This window comes from Linepithema humile, chromosome 4, assembly GCF_040581485.1.
Source record: "Linepithema humile isolate Giens D197 chromosome 4, Lhum_UNIL_v1.0, whole genome shotgun sequence".
Lineage (NCBI taxonomy): Eukaryota > Metazoa > Arthropoda > Insecta > Hymenoptera > Formicidae > Linepithema > Linepithema humile.
In genome coordinates this window covers 8,529,949-8,542,261 of record NC_090131.1, presented here as the reverse complement: position 1 = coordinate 8,542,261, position 12,313 = coordinate 8,529,949, and the positions used below count along the sequence as shown (strand labels likewise).

At 31.8% G+C, this 12,313-nt stretch overlaps 1 protein-coding gene across 1 annotated transcript; it reads left to right on the top strand.

Annotated features, from left to right (window-relative positions):
- The first annotated feature begins 451 nt into the window (after positions 1–451).
- On the top strand, positions 452–11,937 carry LOC136999745 (putative leucine-rich repeat-containing protein DDB_G0290503). The gene is made up of 9 exons (XM_067354387.1): positions 452–3,467; positions 3,851–3,969; positions 4,621–4,845; positions 5,222–5,464; positions 5,687–5,743; positions 5,813–6,022; positions 6,666–6,760; positions 6,827–7,052; positions 7,132–11,937. Exons 1-6 carry the CDS (start codon positions 3,248–3,250, stop codon positions 5,942–5,944), a joined length of 996 nt encoding a protein of 331 aa, XP_067210488.1. The 5' UTR covers positions 452–3,247; the 3' UTR covers positions 5,945–6,022; positions 6,666–6,760; positions 6,827–7,052; positions 7,132–11,937.
- The last annotated feature ends 376 nt before the right edge of the window (positions 11,938–12,313 follow it).

Below are 12,313 nucleotides of genomic sequence, written 5' to 3'. Positions count from 1 at the left end.
TATTTGGTTATTAGAATTATTTAGGCGGCAATTTTTTGCATTATGACCCGGTTTAAAACATAATTGACATTTTATGGTATTTTCCTGCACCATATTTATTGATCGTTGAGCTTGAGGATCACGTAATCGACACTTTTCTGCACTATGTCCGCGTTTTTTACAAATCTGGCAAATTAGGATTTCAGTGCCTAAATTATTTTGTTTAAAAGAGTCTGCCATTTGCATAAGTTTCCTACAATTAGCTGCTGAGTGGCCAATTTTAAAGCAAATTTGACAAATTCCGGAACGATTTTCCTGTACATTATTTCGGTCGGAGTTAGCAGGTCCATGTCGTAAATCTGTAATAGCACGAAGCTCTCTTTCTATGCGTAGGGCATCTGTTACAGTCGCCTGTACGTCTAAGTTTCGAGCGATCCTCTGCTCGATTTCGGGTTTTAGGCCTCGGATGAAACATTTACACATGTCTGTTTCTAAAGATGCTCGCACGTCGTGATCTGTTAACGCGTGTTCTGAACTACGATAGGCTTCTCGTATCTGTTTTCCTAAGAGTTTTACACGATTAGCATAAGTGACGACATCCTCGTCATTCTTTTGATATACGTTTCCTAATTCTCCCTGTAACTGATACACATTTTTAGATCCGCCGTAAATTTGTTTTAGATATTTAGTTAACTGAGCTACTGTTTCGAAATCTCGATCTCTAATTGTTCGTCGCGCCTCGCCTACTATTCGCGTTCGTAAAATTTTAGTAAATTGAGGCTCTGCTTCATGGGGCAACATAGACTTTGCCTCTTCGCATCCTTCGATAAAATAATTTAATGGGATATTTTTTCCGTCGAAAAATGGAACGGCTTCGACCGCGTATTTTAGGGTAGCAAACGGATTACCTTGCGCCATATTTTTCACCCTTTTACTGTCACTTGGACTTAGTTTAAAATTTAAGTGTTCGTTCTCACCACACGGTCTAATAGTCTCGTCACCAGAATCGTCGGAACCGTACTCGGGAGCACTAGGTTCCACTAAAAACGCTTCAATTTCAGGTTCGTTAGCGTTGAATTTAATTCGTTTAGGGACGCGAGCGGAGGAGGCTGCTGGAGTGGATGTGTGAAGTGTATCTAATGTATCTGATTTAGTTTTCTTTTTGTTTTTTATTGCGGCATTAAATTGTTCTTCTATTTTATCTTTATCGGAGTTAGACCTCGTTGTCATTCCTACCTCTCAAAAATTGCACTTTTCATCCCGGACGAGCCCCCAATTTTTATTCTTTCTATCAAGTCTGTTACGTCCTGATAGATGTAGAATTTTTTTCGTTGGGCTCGGCGATCGACGTAAACGGACCTGACCGCACGAGCCGAGCGGCACGTTTAGGACTTGCGACGGGTCAGCGACTGGAAGAGTCGTTTTTACTCCGTCAACAAGTCAACCGCTCGTGGTTCCCTTTTTGGGTCAAGGAATTGAATCCCTATTACCCGGGGCGGAACCTTTGTGCGCAATTTGAGAGGGAAGGTGTGAGGGGGTGACGAACGAGGAGGGTGTGGTTAAATGAAAAAGAACAAAAGTTTAATTTACTAAAGACAACATTTTAATTTGATTGAATTTATAATTAGGATACAAAAACTTAATTCTTAATCGCATATGTTAATAATTTTATTTATGTATTCTTTACAAGTGTGTGTGTGTGTGTGTGTGTGTGTGTGTGTGTGTGTGTGTGTGTGTGTGTGTGTGTGTTTTATTTTTCCGGAGGGAGGACAGAAGAAATAATAAAATAAAGAGAAATGAACTGACTTACTCGTTGCAGAGTAGTTTCGGATCGCGTTGAATATGTTCGGTGGTTCTGAGCAGGCGCCCCGTTGAGGGAAGGTGTTGTATAGGCGTCGGACCCTTTTGTAAACGAGTGGGCACCCTACTGCGGGATGGTGTCGTCAAGGTAATGGACCCTCTACTTGAGATGCACCACGAGATGGTCGCGACAAAGTATCAACTGATTTTACTCTTTGATTCGCGCCCCCGAACTACTCGAAAAACTGTTTCGAGAAACTGAGCTAAACGGAATAACTGCGCAAACTGCTTGAAAAACTGTGTGTGATTGTGTCCGGAGCCACCAGAACACGGGTTTTTATACTTTTTCTTTGGGGTAGATCCCTTTGGAAAATCTTAGGTTTTTGGAGCGGGGATCGAATAGGAATTAGTCTTGCGAGAAAATTTTTAATGTGGGGGAGGATGGCGTCATTTTTAGCTAATAGGATTGGGTTTAGATGACTAGGTTACTTGAAATGAGATAGGAAGAAAGAGGCCCTAACGAATAAGGAATAGCGTCGTTTCGGGTCCATATATGATGGGGGTAGGTTTTTGAGGTGGCGTAACCCGGTTGGTGTTAATTAGTATAGGTGGGGTGCATCTCAGTGTCTTAAGATCTGGGTGGGCGTAGTCTTTAGACCATACGATGGAATGATGGGTGGTCTATAGAAGTGCTTGCCCCGATTCTCGGCTTTCGGATTGGGTGGTTAAGAATCGGTATATAAGTTCGCAAAGCCTTGGGTCACTGATCTAATAAATTTGACAGTTTACGACTGTCGCGTGCCCTTGGTGTCGCGTGGAGAGTGCGACTAATGCATCTCGGTTTCCCAGACCTACTAAACACGTGCGCCGTATCAGGTGTCGCGCCTTCTCGGCATACGACTGCGGTCATTCCCCGATCGTTACTCGGTAAAACCCTATCTACTAGCTAGAGTTCCCGTAGGTGGAATCCAAGAGTATGACTAGTTGGTGCCAGTTTTTTCTTTTTATCTCTTACTCTAACCGTCTGGAGTCGGTTAAGGACTCCAGCTACCGCGAAGTTTTGACTTTTACGGTTTTTCTGGCGACGATAGACACGCTGAGCGGCCAAGGTATTTTGAAATATCCATGCTATTTTTCTCCGTGAGAAGATTCGAGCTCCTGGTGTCTCATGAGGAAAACAGCTCTGGCGTTATAATATTTCTTAAGAGTTTTGTTGGTTCCGCGTTTACTAGGTCTGGTATTTAATGAAAAGAAAAGAATCGTGTAGTCTGATCAGGACGTAACAATACGTACAACGCTTTTTACTTGATGTTGCGTCGATGCGAGCGTCGCATTTTCTTTGTTTCTCACTTGTTTCTCATTAGACATTAAAGAGAGACAAGTGAGAAACAAAGAAAATGCGACGCTTGCATCGACGCAACATCAAGTAAAAAGCGTTGTACGTATTATACCCTAAGGATATTGCAATATGGCAAAATGTAACCGATCACCGAGAGCTAGTGCACATACAAACATGTTTACTTACATCAAATTTGAAGATGGTGTAAAAGCTATTGTTAATACGGACGATATAGTGGATTTTGACATTCAAAACATACTATTTGATAAAAAATATCAAGTGAAGTGGGACGACGGACACTTTTATTATGGCATATTAGGAAAAATGCAACAAAAAGTAATTTTAGAAGGTAAGAGATTAAAAAGTAATATTAATGAGCCATTTATTTATATTGCTATCAGATAACATAAATCTCAAAGAAACATGTCCAACCCTAATAATGTAAAGACGTTCAAAGCAGCTATCATCATGTATCTTTTTTTCTAACATAAACTCGTGAAAAATTAAGTTTTATTGACAAATTCAACATTATTTATCGATGAAACATTTTACAAATTAATAGTAAGGGGGAAAAAACATATATGATTGCTGCCCAGAAAATGTTAAGAATGTTCCTACGATGTTCTTTAGAAGTTTGCATTTTTTTCATAAAAGTAAGCTTTAAGTAAGCCGTCTTAACAAAAAGCAAAAAATTATATTGTATTAATAATATATTTTCTTATCGTACGACAGAAAGTAAAGAAGCAGTGGATGAAAAAATACAATCGAGAAGAGTAGAGTTTTTGCCTCTTAGTTTATGTATTTCAGCAACCGAAGTTAATACTGAATCTGACCTTGACCGTGGAGATGACGTAAGTCTTTTTTATCAGTAACCGTTGAACTTAATTTTTTTAATTCGTTTTAATAGTTGTTGATTGAAACTCATTGCAAACGAGACGCTCAGATTAAAATTGAAAGTTAGATGTAAATTTGCAGTTGAATTACGATTATCAATATAATGTCAATCACGATTCACACAACTGAATAAAAAAATCAAAACATTTAATTTTAAATTCAAATTTCACTTAACATATGAATTTCTGGCAACAATTATTAATACGTGTCTTAAAGTGTGGATTAATATTGATTTCTTCCAGGAGAAAGCTATTGTTTCTTGTCAATTTGTTTCTAATTTTTTATGAAAATTGTTCTTTATTTATAACGGAATATCTATCTAAAAGCAATTTAGTATCAGGTTGATTTTCTTTTTTTGATGAAGTTATCTAATGTATGTGGAATATTGGAAACAAATCAACAAGAAATACTGCTCCAACCTTGATAAGTCGGAAATGACACATAGGATTGACTTAACAATGACAACTTTCCATCGGCATATTTTGAGCTATCTTTTGCCAGAGTTTCAGCCAATTTGTATGAAACTCATTTTTCCCTAAGAAAAGTGCGTGGTCCTTTACTTTTCAAAGCAACAAAAATTAAATACGAACTTTTATTAAAATTTAAAGGGAGAGGATATGAAGAATAAAGTTACTGCAAAAATTAGGAAGCTAAATGTACAATTAGTAAAAAAAGATAATACCAATAATTTTACATCAAGTATTGAAAATGGAAACAATAATATGAAAACAGCCAAGTTAAAGAACCAAAAATTGAACACTTTTGTGAATGTTTTGGAAAAAAAAATGCCATCTAAAGAAGATATTAAGAATCAAAAACAGAATGAGATAAATGTAAGCATATATCTTTTAGTTTATATTAAAAAAAACAAAAATATTTTAATCCATTATTGATATTATTTACAGGAACCGTTATTTATAGAAAAAAATTTAACTCTAGTAACTCTTTGAAGCAATCAGTATCAAAAATTAATAAAAACGACAAGCGATATAAATTGAAGTCAAGCAAAACGGGAAATTGTGTGCAAAATGATAAAAGCGACACCGATTTGGTTTCCTCATGTATAGAAGAATTAGTTGATTCTAATAATAAAGTAAATTATGTTTAATATAAAAATTGAATTCTCTTCTTAGATACACGATTTAAAAATAGTAACAAACTACAACATATATGGTTTTTAATGATATATTATTTTTATTTATTTTTCAGGAAATAATATCACCAGCTACGATTACCAAGAGTGTTTCTAAATTGTGTTCTAAACAAAACTTAACAGATTACTCAATTGCTCATGATAATACAAAAGCATTACATGCATCTATAACTAAGGGTCAAAGCTGTACAAATAAAAATACAGCTAGAAGTAAATCTTCGCATAAAACTCTACATGAAAATAATAATTTTATTGCTACTGGATTTAAACAGAAAACTAAAGAAATATTGTCGACAAAGGTAAGAAGCATTAAAAATCTGTTTTAAAAAATACTCATTTTTACATATTTTACGTCTAAAAATTTTGTTTTATATCTATAAATTATGAATAGTATAAAAGTTAAATTCAAAGTAATTAATGAAAAATAGCATGAATGTGATATGTGTAGCTTTGCAATGAAATAACGTATAAACTAATAAACAACATAATTGAAAAGTAAAATTATTTATTTGATATTGCAGAACAATCATGCTCACTTACAATCTAAAACTAATCAAGACGATATCTTGAAGAAAAAGGTAAATTTTAATATTGAGATAATATATAAAAACACAAAGCAATTAATTATACTACACATTATTCTTTAGATGGAGAAACTGCGGAAAACAAACGAAGATTTAGAAACAAAATATTTGAAATTAAAGAATCAAATGAAAGATAAAGAAAGGATCATTAATGATTTAATAAATTTTAATATGGAGCTTCAAAGTGTAAAGTGATAGATGAATATCCCAAACTTTATCAGATTAATGAGGAAATTCAGATCAAGGTCTTAAGTAATTTCAATGAACTCATGTGTAAGTACATCCAAATAGAAGAATGTTACAAGTAATATGTCCATGTTCTCAACTTATTTTTATTAATAAAAATGCCTCTGAAACTGGCTTAGAAACTATCTGATTGGCTAAGAAACCACATTTAAGACACTTTTATTGATAAAAGTGAGTTGAAAATATAAGCCTTTATGTACACTTTGTGATTCTATTATAATACAATGTGTTTAAAATATGTTGGTTTTCAAAAATGCTTATTAATTGCACTAAATTTTAATTATAATGTTTACTTTATTACTATTAGAATTCCGGGTTAATTTCGTTTTCTATCCAGCAAAATAAGTAGCAAATTTCCTAACATTATATGACTTTTTTATATACTAATAAAATTTTAAATGTTGTATTAAAACATATAGCTTAATATTTATATATCTTTACATATTTTTGCTAGTCATAAATAGCGCACTGTATTTATTATGTGTTTTGTGACTAGTACACAAATGTAAAGGTGTCCTTTACACAACACTTAGAATTTTATCAATATATAAAAGATGTCATCCACTATAAAAATTGTTTCTTATTTTGCTGAGTAAAGAACGCAATTAATCCGAAATTATATATACATTTATATAAAGTTTTTAAATAATAATTTATTATTATTTAACAGACTTAATGTCCGAATATTTTAAAAGACATCCTATGAAACATGAAGACCGAGTTGGAGATCTTCCTGTAGGTTATAGGAATATTGAGCGTAACGAGGTAGATATGCTAATTCTATTTTCAAGAATTTCCTGAATCGATTCATAATTTTTGCTCTACTTATAGATTCATCTTGGTTATGGAGTATATATATGTGCACGTCAATATGATGCAGTATGTGTAATTTCAAAAACAATGCCACAGTTTGTGAAAAATTTAGCTATCGCAGTTTTTGGCATTAAAACTCTTAAAGAAAGTTCAGTAACTGGTGCTAGATCTAATAGAAATAAAAATAAAACACAAGAGACAGCTAGACCAGCACTAGATTCTACTAAGTTACAAGCCTTAAGAGGTAATTTGTTGTTACAAAAATTTCAAACAGCTTATTGCATATTTCTTATTGTACAAAAAAATTTTCTTATTGTTTGTAGCTGCTGTAAAACATTATGCAATGTCTGAGAGAGGCCAAGACGAAATAACAGCAGACTATGAGGCACAACAAATTGGAACTCACATAGCACATAAGATTTATGAACTTAATAATCCACCAAATTGAAATAAAGCACAACATAAAAAGGTTGTTTCTGCACAAGTGTGTGAAGTTATGAATAATTTTGAAAACACTAGTAACGATCCAAATGATAGTAGTGTGCCAAACAACGATAATTCCAACGCATCTAGTTCTCTTTCAGTAACTGAAATGAACAATTCTTCGAAAGAACATGGACCATTGTTTGAAACATCATTATCAGATGGTAAGAATAACGAATGTAATAATGTAACATTTTCTGACAAAGAGAATGATGAAGAAGAAAGTAGTATAGTTAGTTCAACAATACATGACATTACTGACACTAGTCGAAATAGTATACATGACAACAATTCAGATTAAATATTATAAGACTTTTCTTCAATATATTATCAATTTAGTAATTCGCATTTTTTATAATGTTTGCTGTCAAGTATTTTTCAAGATAAAACATTTTTTTTGTATTTTATTACTTCCAATTTTCTGATTTGTATTTTTTTATTTTTGTTACACATCAAAAATATAATTTTTATGTTCTGAAAGATAAACTACAAATTAACATTTATAAATGTTATTAATGTGTTTCATATATGTATATGCAATATATATATATATAATTTAATATGTCATAAATCTCATCTTGTTTAAAAACTTTATAATTATAAATATATATTTTTTGGTTTATGCAATAATTCGTCTTACAATGTTGTACAATACCTAATCTCTATTTATTCCAATTGTCCCTTCCTTTTACTTATTAATTTTTTTTATTTTCTCCATCTGTTTACTTAGGTTTTTTTCTCTTTTCTTATCCTATTGGTCCACTCCATTACTTGCTTAAGTAGTTTATCATTCTCTATTCTCCATATCAGGCCATATTAGTTGTTCTTGCTTTATATCGTGTATTATTGTGCCTTCTATATATAGATAGTCTCTAGATATAGGCCGTTCTTATTTGATGACTATCTTATCGTCTTTAGATGCTAATTCGACTTTATAATTGGTTTATATATTAAGACAGTTTTAAATATGTGTATATATATATATATATAAAGTAATATAGAATCACATACATATACATATATAAAGTAATATAGAATTACATATACATGTATATAAAGTAACATAGAGTTACATACACAGGTATGTAAAGTAACATATCACATACACACATATATAGAATCACATACAAACACGTTTATAAAGTAATATAGACTCACATACACACACATATATAAAGTAATATAGAATTACATATACACGTATATAAAATAACATAGAATCACATACAAACACGTATATAAAGTAATATAGAATCACATATACACACTTATATAAAGTAATATAGAATTACATATACACGTATATAAAGTAACATAATATTACATACATACATATATAAAACAACATAGAGTCACATATACACGTATAAAAATGTTTTACATTATTTGTATATATTATTGTATAACATATTAATTATCATAAGGATAAATTATAGGGACAGTTAGAGTTGAATTAAAGCCACCTATGTAAAAATTCGTAAGTGCGTTACGAAATAAGGGATTCAAAATCACCATTGGAAAGGAAAGCCAGAATTTTCTATCATTTCCTATCTATCATTTTAAGCAGGGATGACCGTCCGAAATTTTTAGTTTCAATGGACATTTAAAATTTGAAATTTGAACTGCGAAACGCTGTCCATTGAAACCTAATCGTTGTATTTTTGTAAATATTTTACTTTGTTTTTTCAAAGAATTTGCGTGTAAATATCATATTTTATATTAAGTGCTAAATATTTAATTTTTAATTGAAATGATAATACATTTGCGTTGACTTTTTAAATAATATAAATATAAAACATAATTTTTTATCTCGAATTTTTTTTTATGTATATTTTATCAAATCGACAGTATTTATTCACAATCGCATATAAAATGTAAATAAATGTGATATATAAAAGATGTATATAAAAGATGTATATAAAAGTTATATATAAAAGATATATATAAAATTGTTTTAATAAAGTTTTGCGATTATTGAAGAAACAGTCTTAATTATATATGCAATATGTCACCTAAATTCAAAGAGTTGAGCTCAACGCATAGTAGAGAAAAATATTACGAATAAGAATAAATATTAATTAGGAATAAGAAATTAGAACAATGTCATTTCAAAGCAAAAAATTAAATGGATTAAAACGTTACGAATTAAGAGTAATTAATTCATTTTGTTCTTTTGGTTGAAGTAAAGTAATTCCAAATTGTTCTTCTTAATATTTAATATTTATGCTTATTCTTAATATTTTCTTTAATGTACGCAGGATCTTAGACGAGACGATTTAATATTTCTTCGGTAATATTGTCTTTAGATTATACATGATCTGCATAAAACAATTTCTCTCTAACATCAATATTATCGGAGATATCAATGATAATTACGTACAATTTGTACGGTACAAACAAATATCATAATAGATTATTGTTAGAAAGTTAGTTATACTTGTTATGTATTGTTTTTAAAACTAGCGCTAGTGCGGCGCTACAGTGACACTTATTTTCTTCTTTTGTCTTGCCCCCTAGCGTTTGCTCTTTGTACCTTGCTTTCTGGCTAGCGCGAACCTCTGTACTAATAAAGGTGTGGTTTTATACAAATTCTCTCTTTAATTCTCTGAAGAGATATAATCAGCTCCTTTCTTTCTCCTCTGGGTGTGCGGGGTCGAAAGTGCGCATAATATTAATAGTAATAACAATTATGATACTATAGTATTATATCGTTATATCGTTATAATAGCGCTGACAAGAAATTTTATACATTTTTTATACTCCTTGCAATTTCACAGTTATAGTATAGTTTGCAATAACTTTTATACAAGTTCCTAATTTATTATTCACTTGTGCTTATAGTTTTATCTATCTAACGTTATTTTATCATTGTTATGGTGATCAAGTTTTATATAACTGTATAACTATTTTATATAAATCAGTTTATGCATGAATCCGTTTAAATAAAGATAGTCTTTTGTAAAAAACTATTTATTTTTTCACGAGGCTTCATTAGTAAATTATTACACATTTTGATCTAAGGAAATTCCCAGCGTTTATTCGAGCAGTAGTTTAGCTTCATTTGCTTCATTTTATTAACTTTCTTATTGATATCACGTTGAACCGCGAACTCGTGTTTAACAGCTCTGTAAAGTTAACTCACCAAAATAAACTTTTCTAATTTTCAACAATTATAGCTAATTGTTGGTCGTTTTGTTGATTATCGTTGGTCTAATTTTAACGTTTGTTGGTTGTTAATTTAATTGTTATAAACAAAAGAAGTATCAGTGGTTGTTTTCCAACAAAGGACACAAGTTGACACAAATCGACACAAGTATCACTCCGTCTTTGTTCGATATTTAATGAGCAACAGAGAGAATAATACTTTTGTGTCGCTTGTGTCTCTTAGTGGAAAACTACTAGTATAAAGTTAGCCTACCTAATAGGAATTTTTAATTTTTTTTCAATTTTTATACGTCAAATCAATAGAAAATCGATTGTTGGTCTCAATTGTGTCTTGTAGAATAATTGTTGGTGGATTATTTATTAATTATAACAAAATAATAATTTTTAATAGCGCAGCCATTGGGCGCGTTCAGAAAACACAACGGTTGTGTGAGCGCTTATCGCCATTGGAGTATTCTATCAGATCCACGGACTAAGGAATAGAGGGACGGTGCACAAGCTGTACCGAGGGAGCACGTTTGTGGCGGGGGGGGGGGGGGGGGGCCGCCATATTCGTTTAGTAATTACCACACATAGGGCGGTATTCATAGTCCGTTCTTATATTCAAGATCGTCTTAAGCACGAACTTATATTCGCTCTCTTCGTCAGACACAATCTATGTGTGACGAAGAGAGCGAATATAAGTCCGTGCTTAAGACGATTTTAAATATAAGAACGGACTATGAATACCGCCCATAGAACTCACTATTTGCGTATATGTGAAAAATGAAAGTCAGATCCTGCGCACAATAAATAAAATAGGAAATAGAAATAGAAATAATTATTAAATATTAGAAATAAAAAATTGGAATTATTTATTTTAAAAATAAAAAAAAATAGAAAAAATTAATGCATGAATTAAGAATTGGAACTAATTAATATATTTTATTCTCTTGTTAAATGTAAAATAATTTCTCTTTTTAATATTAAATGTTTATTGCTATTTCAAATATTTTGTCTACTGTATGCAGAGCCTCAGAGTAATAAAAGTTAAAGTATTTTATAAAATTTATAATACAACAATAATAAAATCACCTAATCTCTTTATGCTTGTCACTCGTTATGTCTAGTGGCACCACTACACGAATGTAACCATGTCACAGACACAGAATCTCTGTGTGAGAATCGCTACATCAATATGGCGAAAAGCAGTCCCCCCCGCACGCTTGAGTTACCATCCCCTCTCGACTAAATTAGGACTTTAGGGCGGTATTCATAGTCCGTTCTTATATTCAAAATCGTCTTAAGCACGGACTTATATTCGCTCTCTTTGTCACACATAGATTGTGTCTGACAAAGAGAGCGAATATAAGTTTGTACTTAAAACGATCTTGAATATAAGAACGGACTATGAATACCGGCCTTAGACTCAGTCCCTCTATTCCTTAGTCCGTGATCAGATCTTTTAGAGCGAACAAATCAACGTTGAGTGTTGACAAGACATAGGGTACAGTCCCATTGAACACGGATCGGAATGACGGATCGGATTTCTCACTAGAATTGAGTGTTCCGTTCACGTTTCGTTCCGTAAAAAATTTCTCTACCAGTCCCATGTAGCAAAAACGGAACGGAATGTCGCCTCGATCGCAAGTAAATGTACTTAATTACGTTAATATTTCGTTATTTAAATGTAGTTGAAGCAAATATATATATAATTTCTGCAATTTTCTTGCAAATTAGATTGCTATGAGTACTTAAAAATACTGAATTATTAGAGTGAAATATATTTTGTAACTATATTTCCGTTCCGTTTTTGCTACATGGGACTGGTAGAGAAATTTTTTACAGAACGGAACGGACAAGATCTATAGAGAGAAG

Coding starts and splice junctions, on each gene's coding strand:
- LOC136999745 (XM_067354387.1), top strand. CDS start 3,248: ATGGCAAAATGTAACCGATCACCGAGAGCTAGTGCACATACAAACATG. Junction 4,846..5,221: donor AAAAACAGAATGAGATAAAT/GTAAGCATATAT, acceptor TTTATTTTTCAG/GAAATAATATCACCAGCTAC. Junction 5,744..5,812: donor ACGATATCTTGAAGAAAAAG/GTAAATTTTAAT, acceptor ATTATTCTTTAG/ATGGAGAAACTGCGGAAAAC.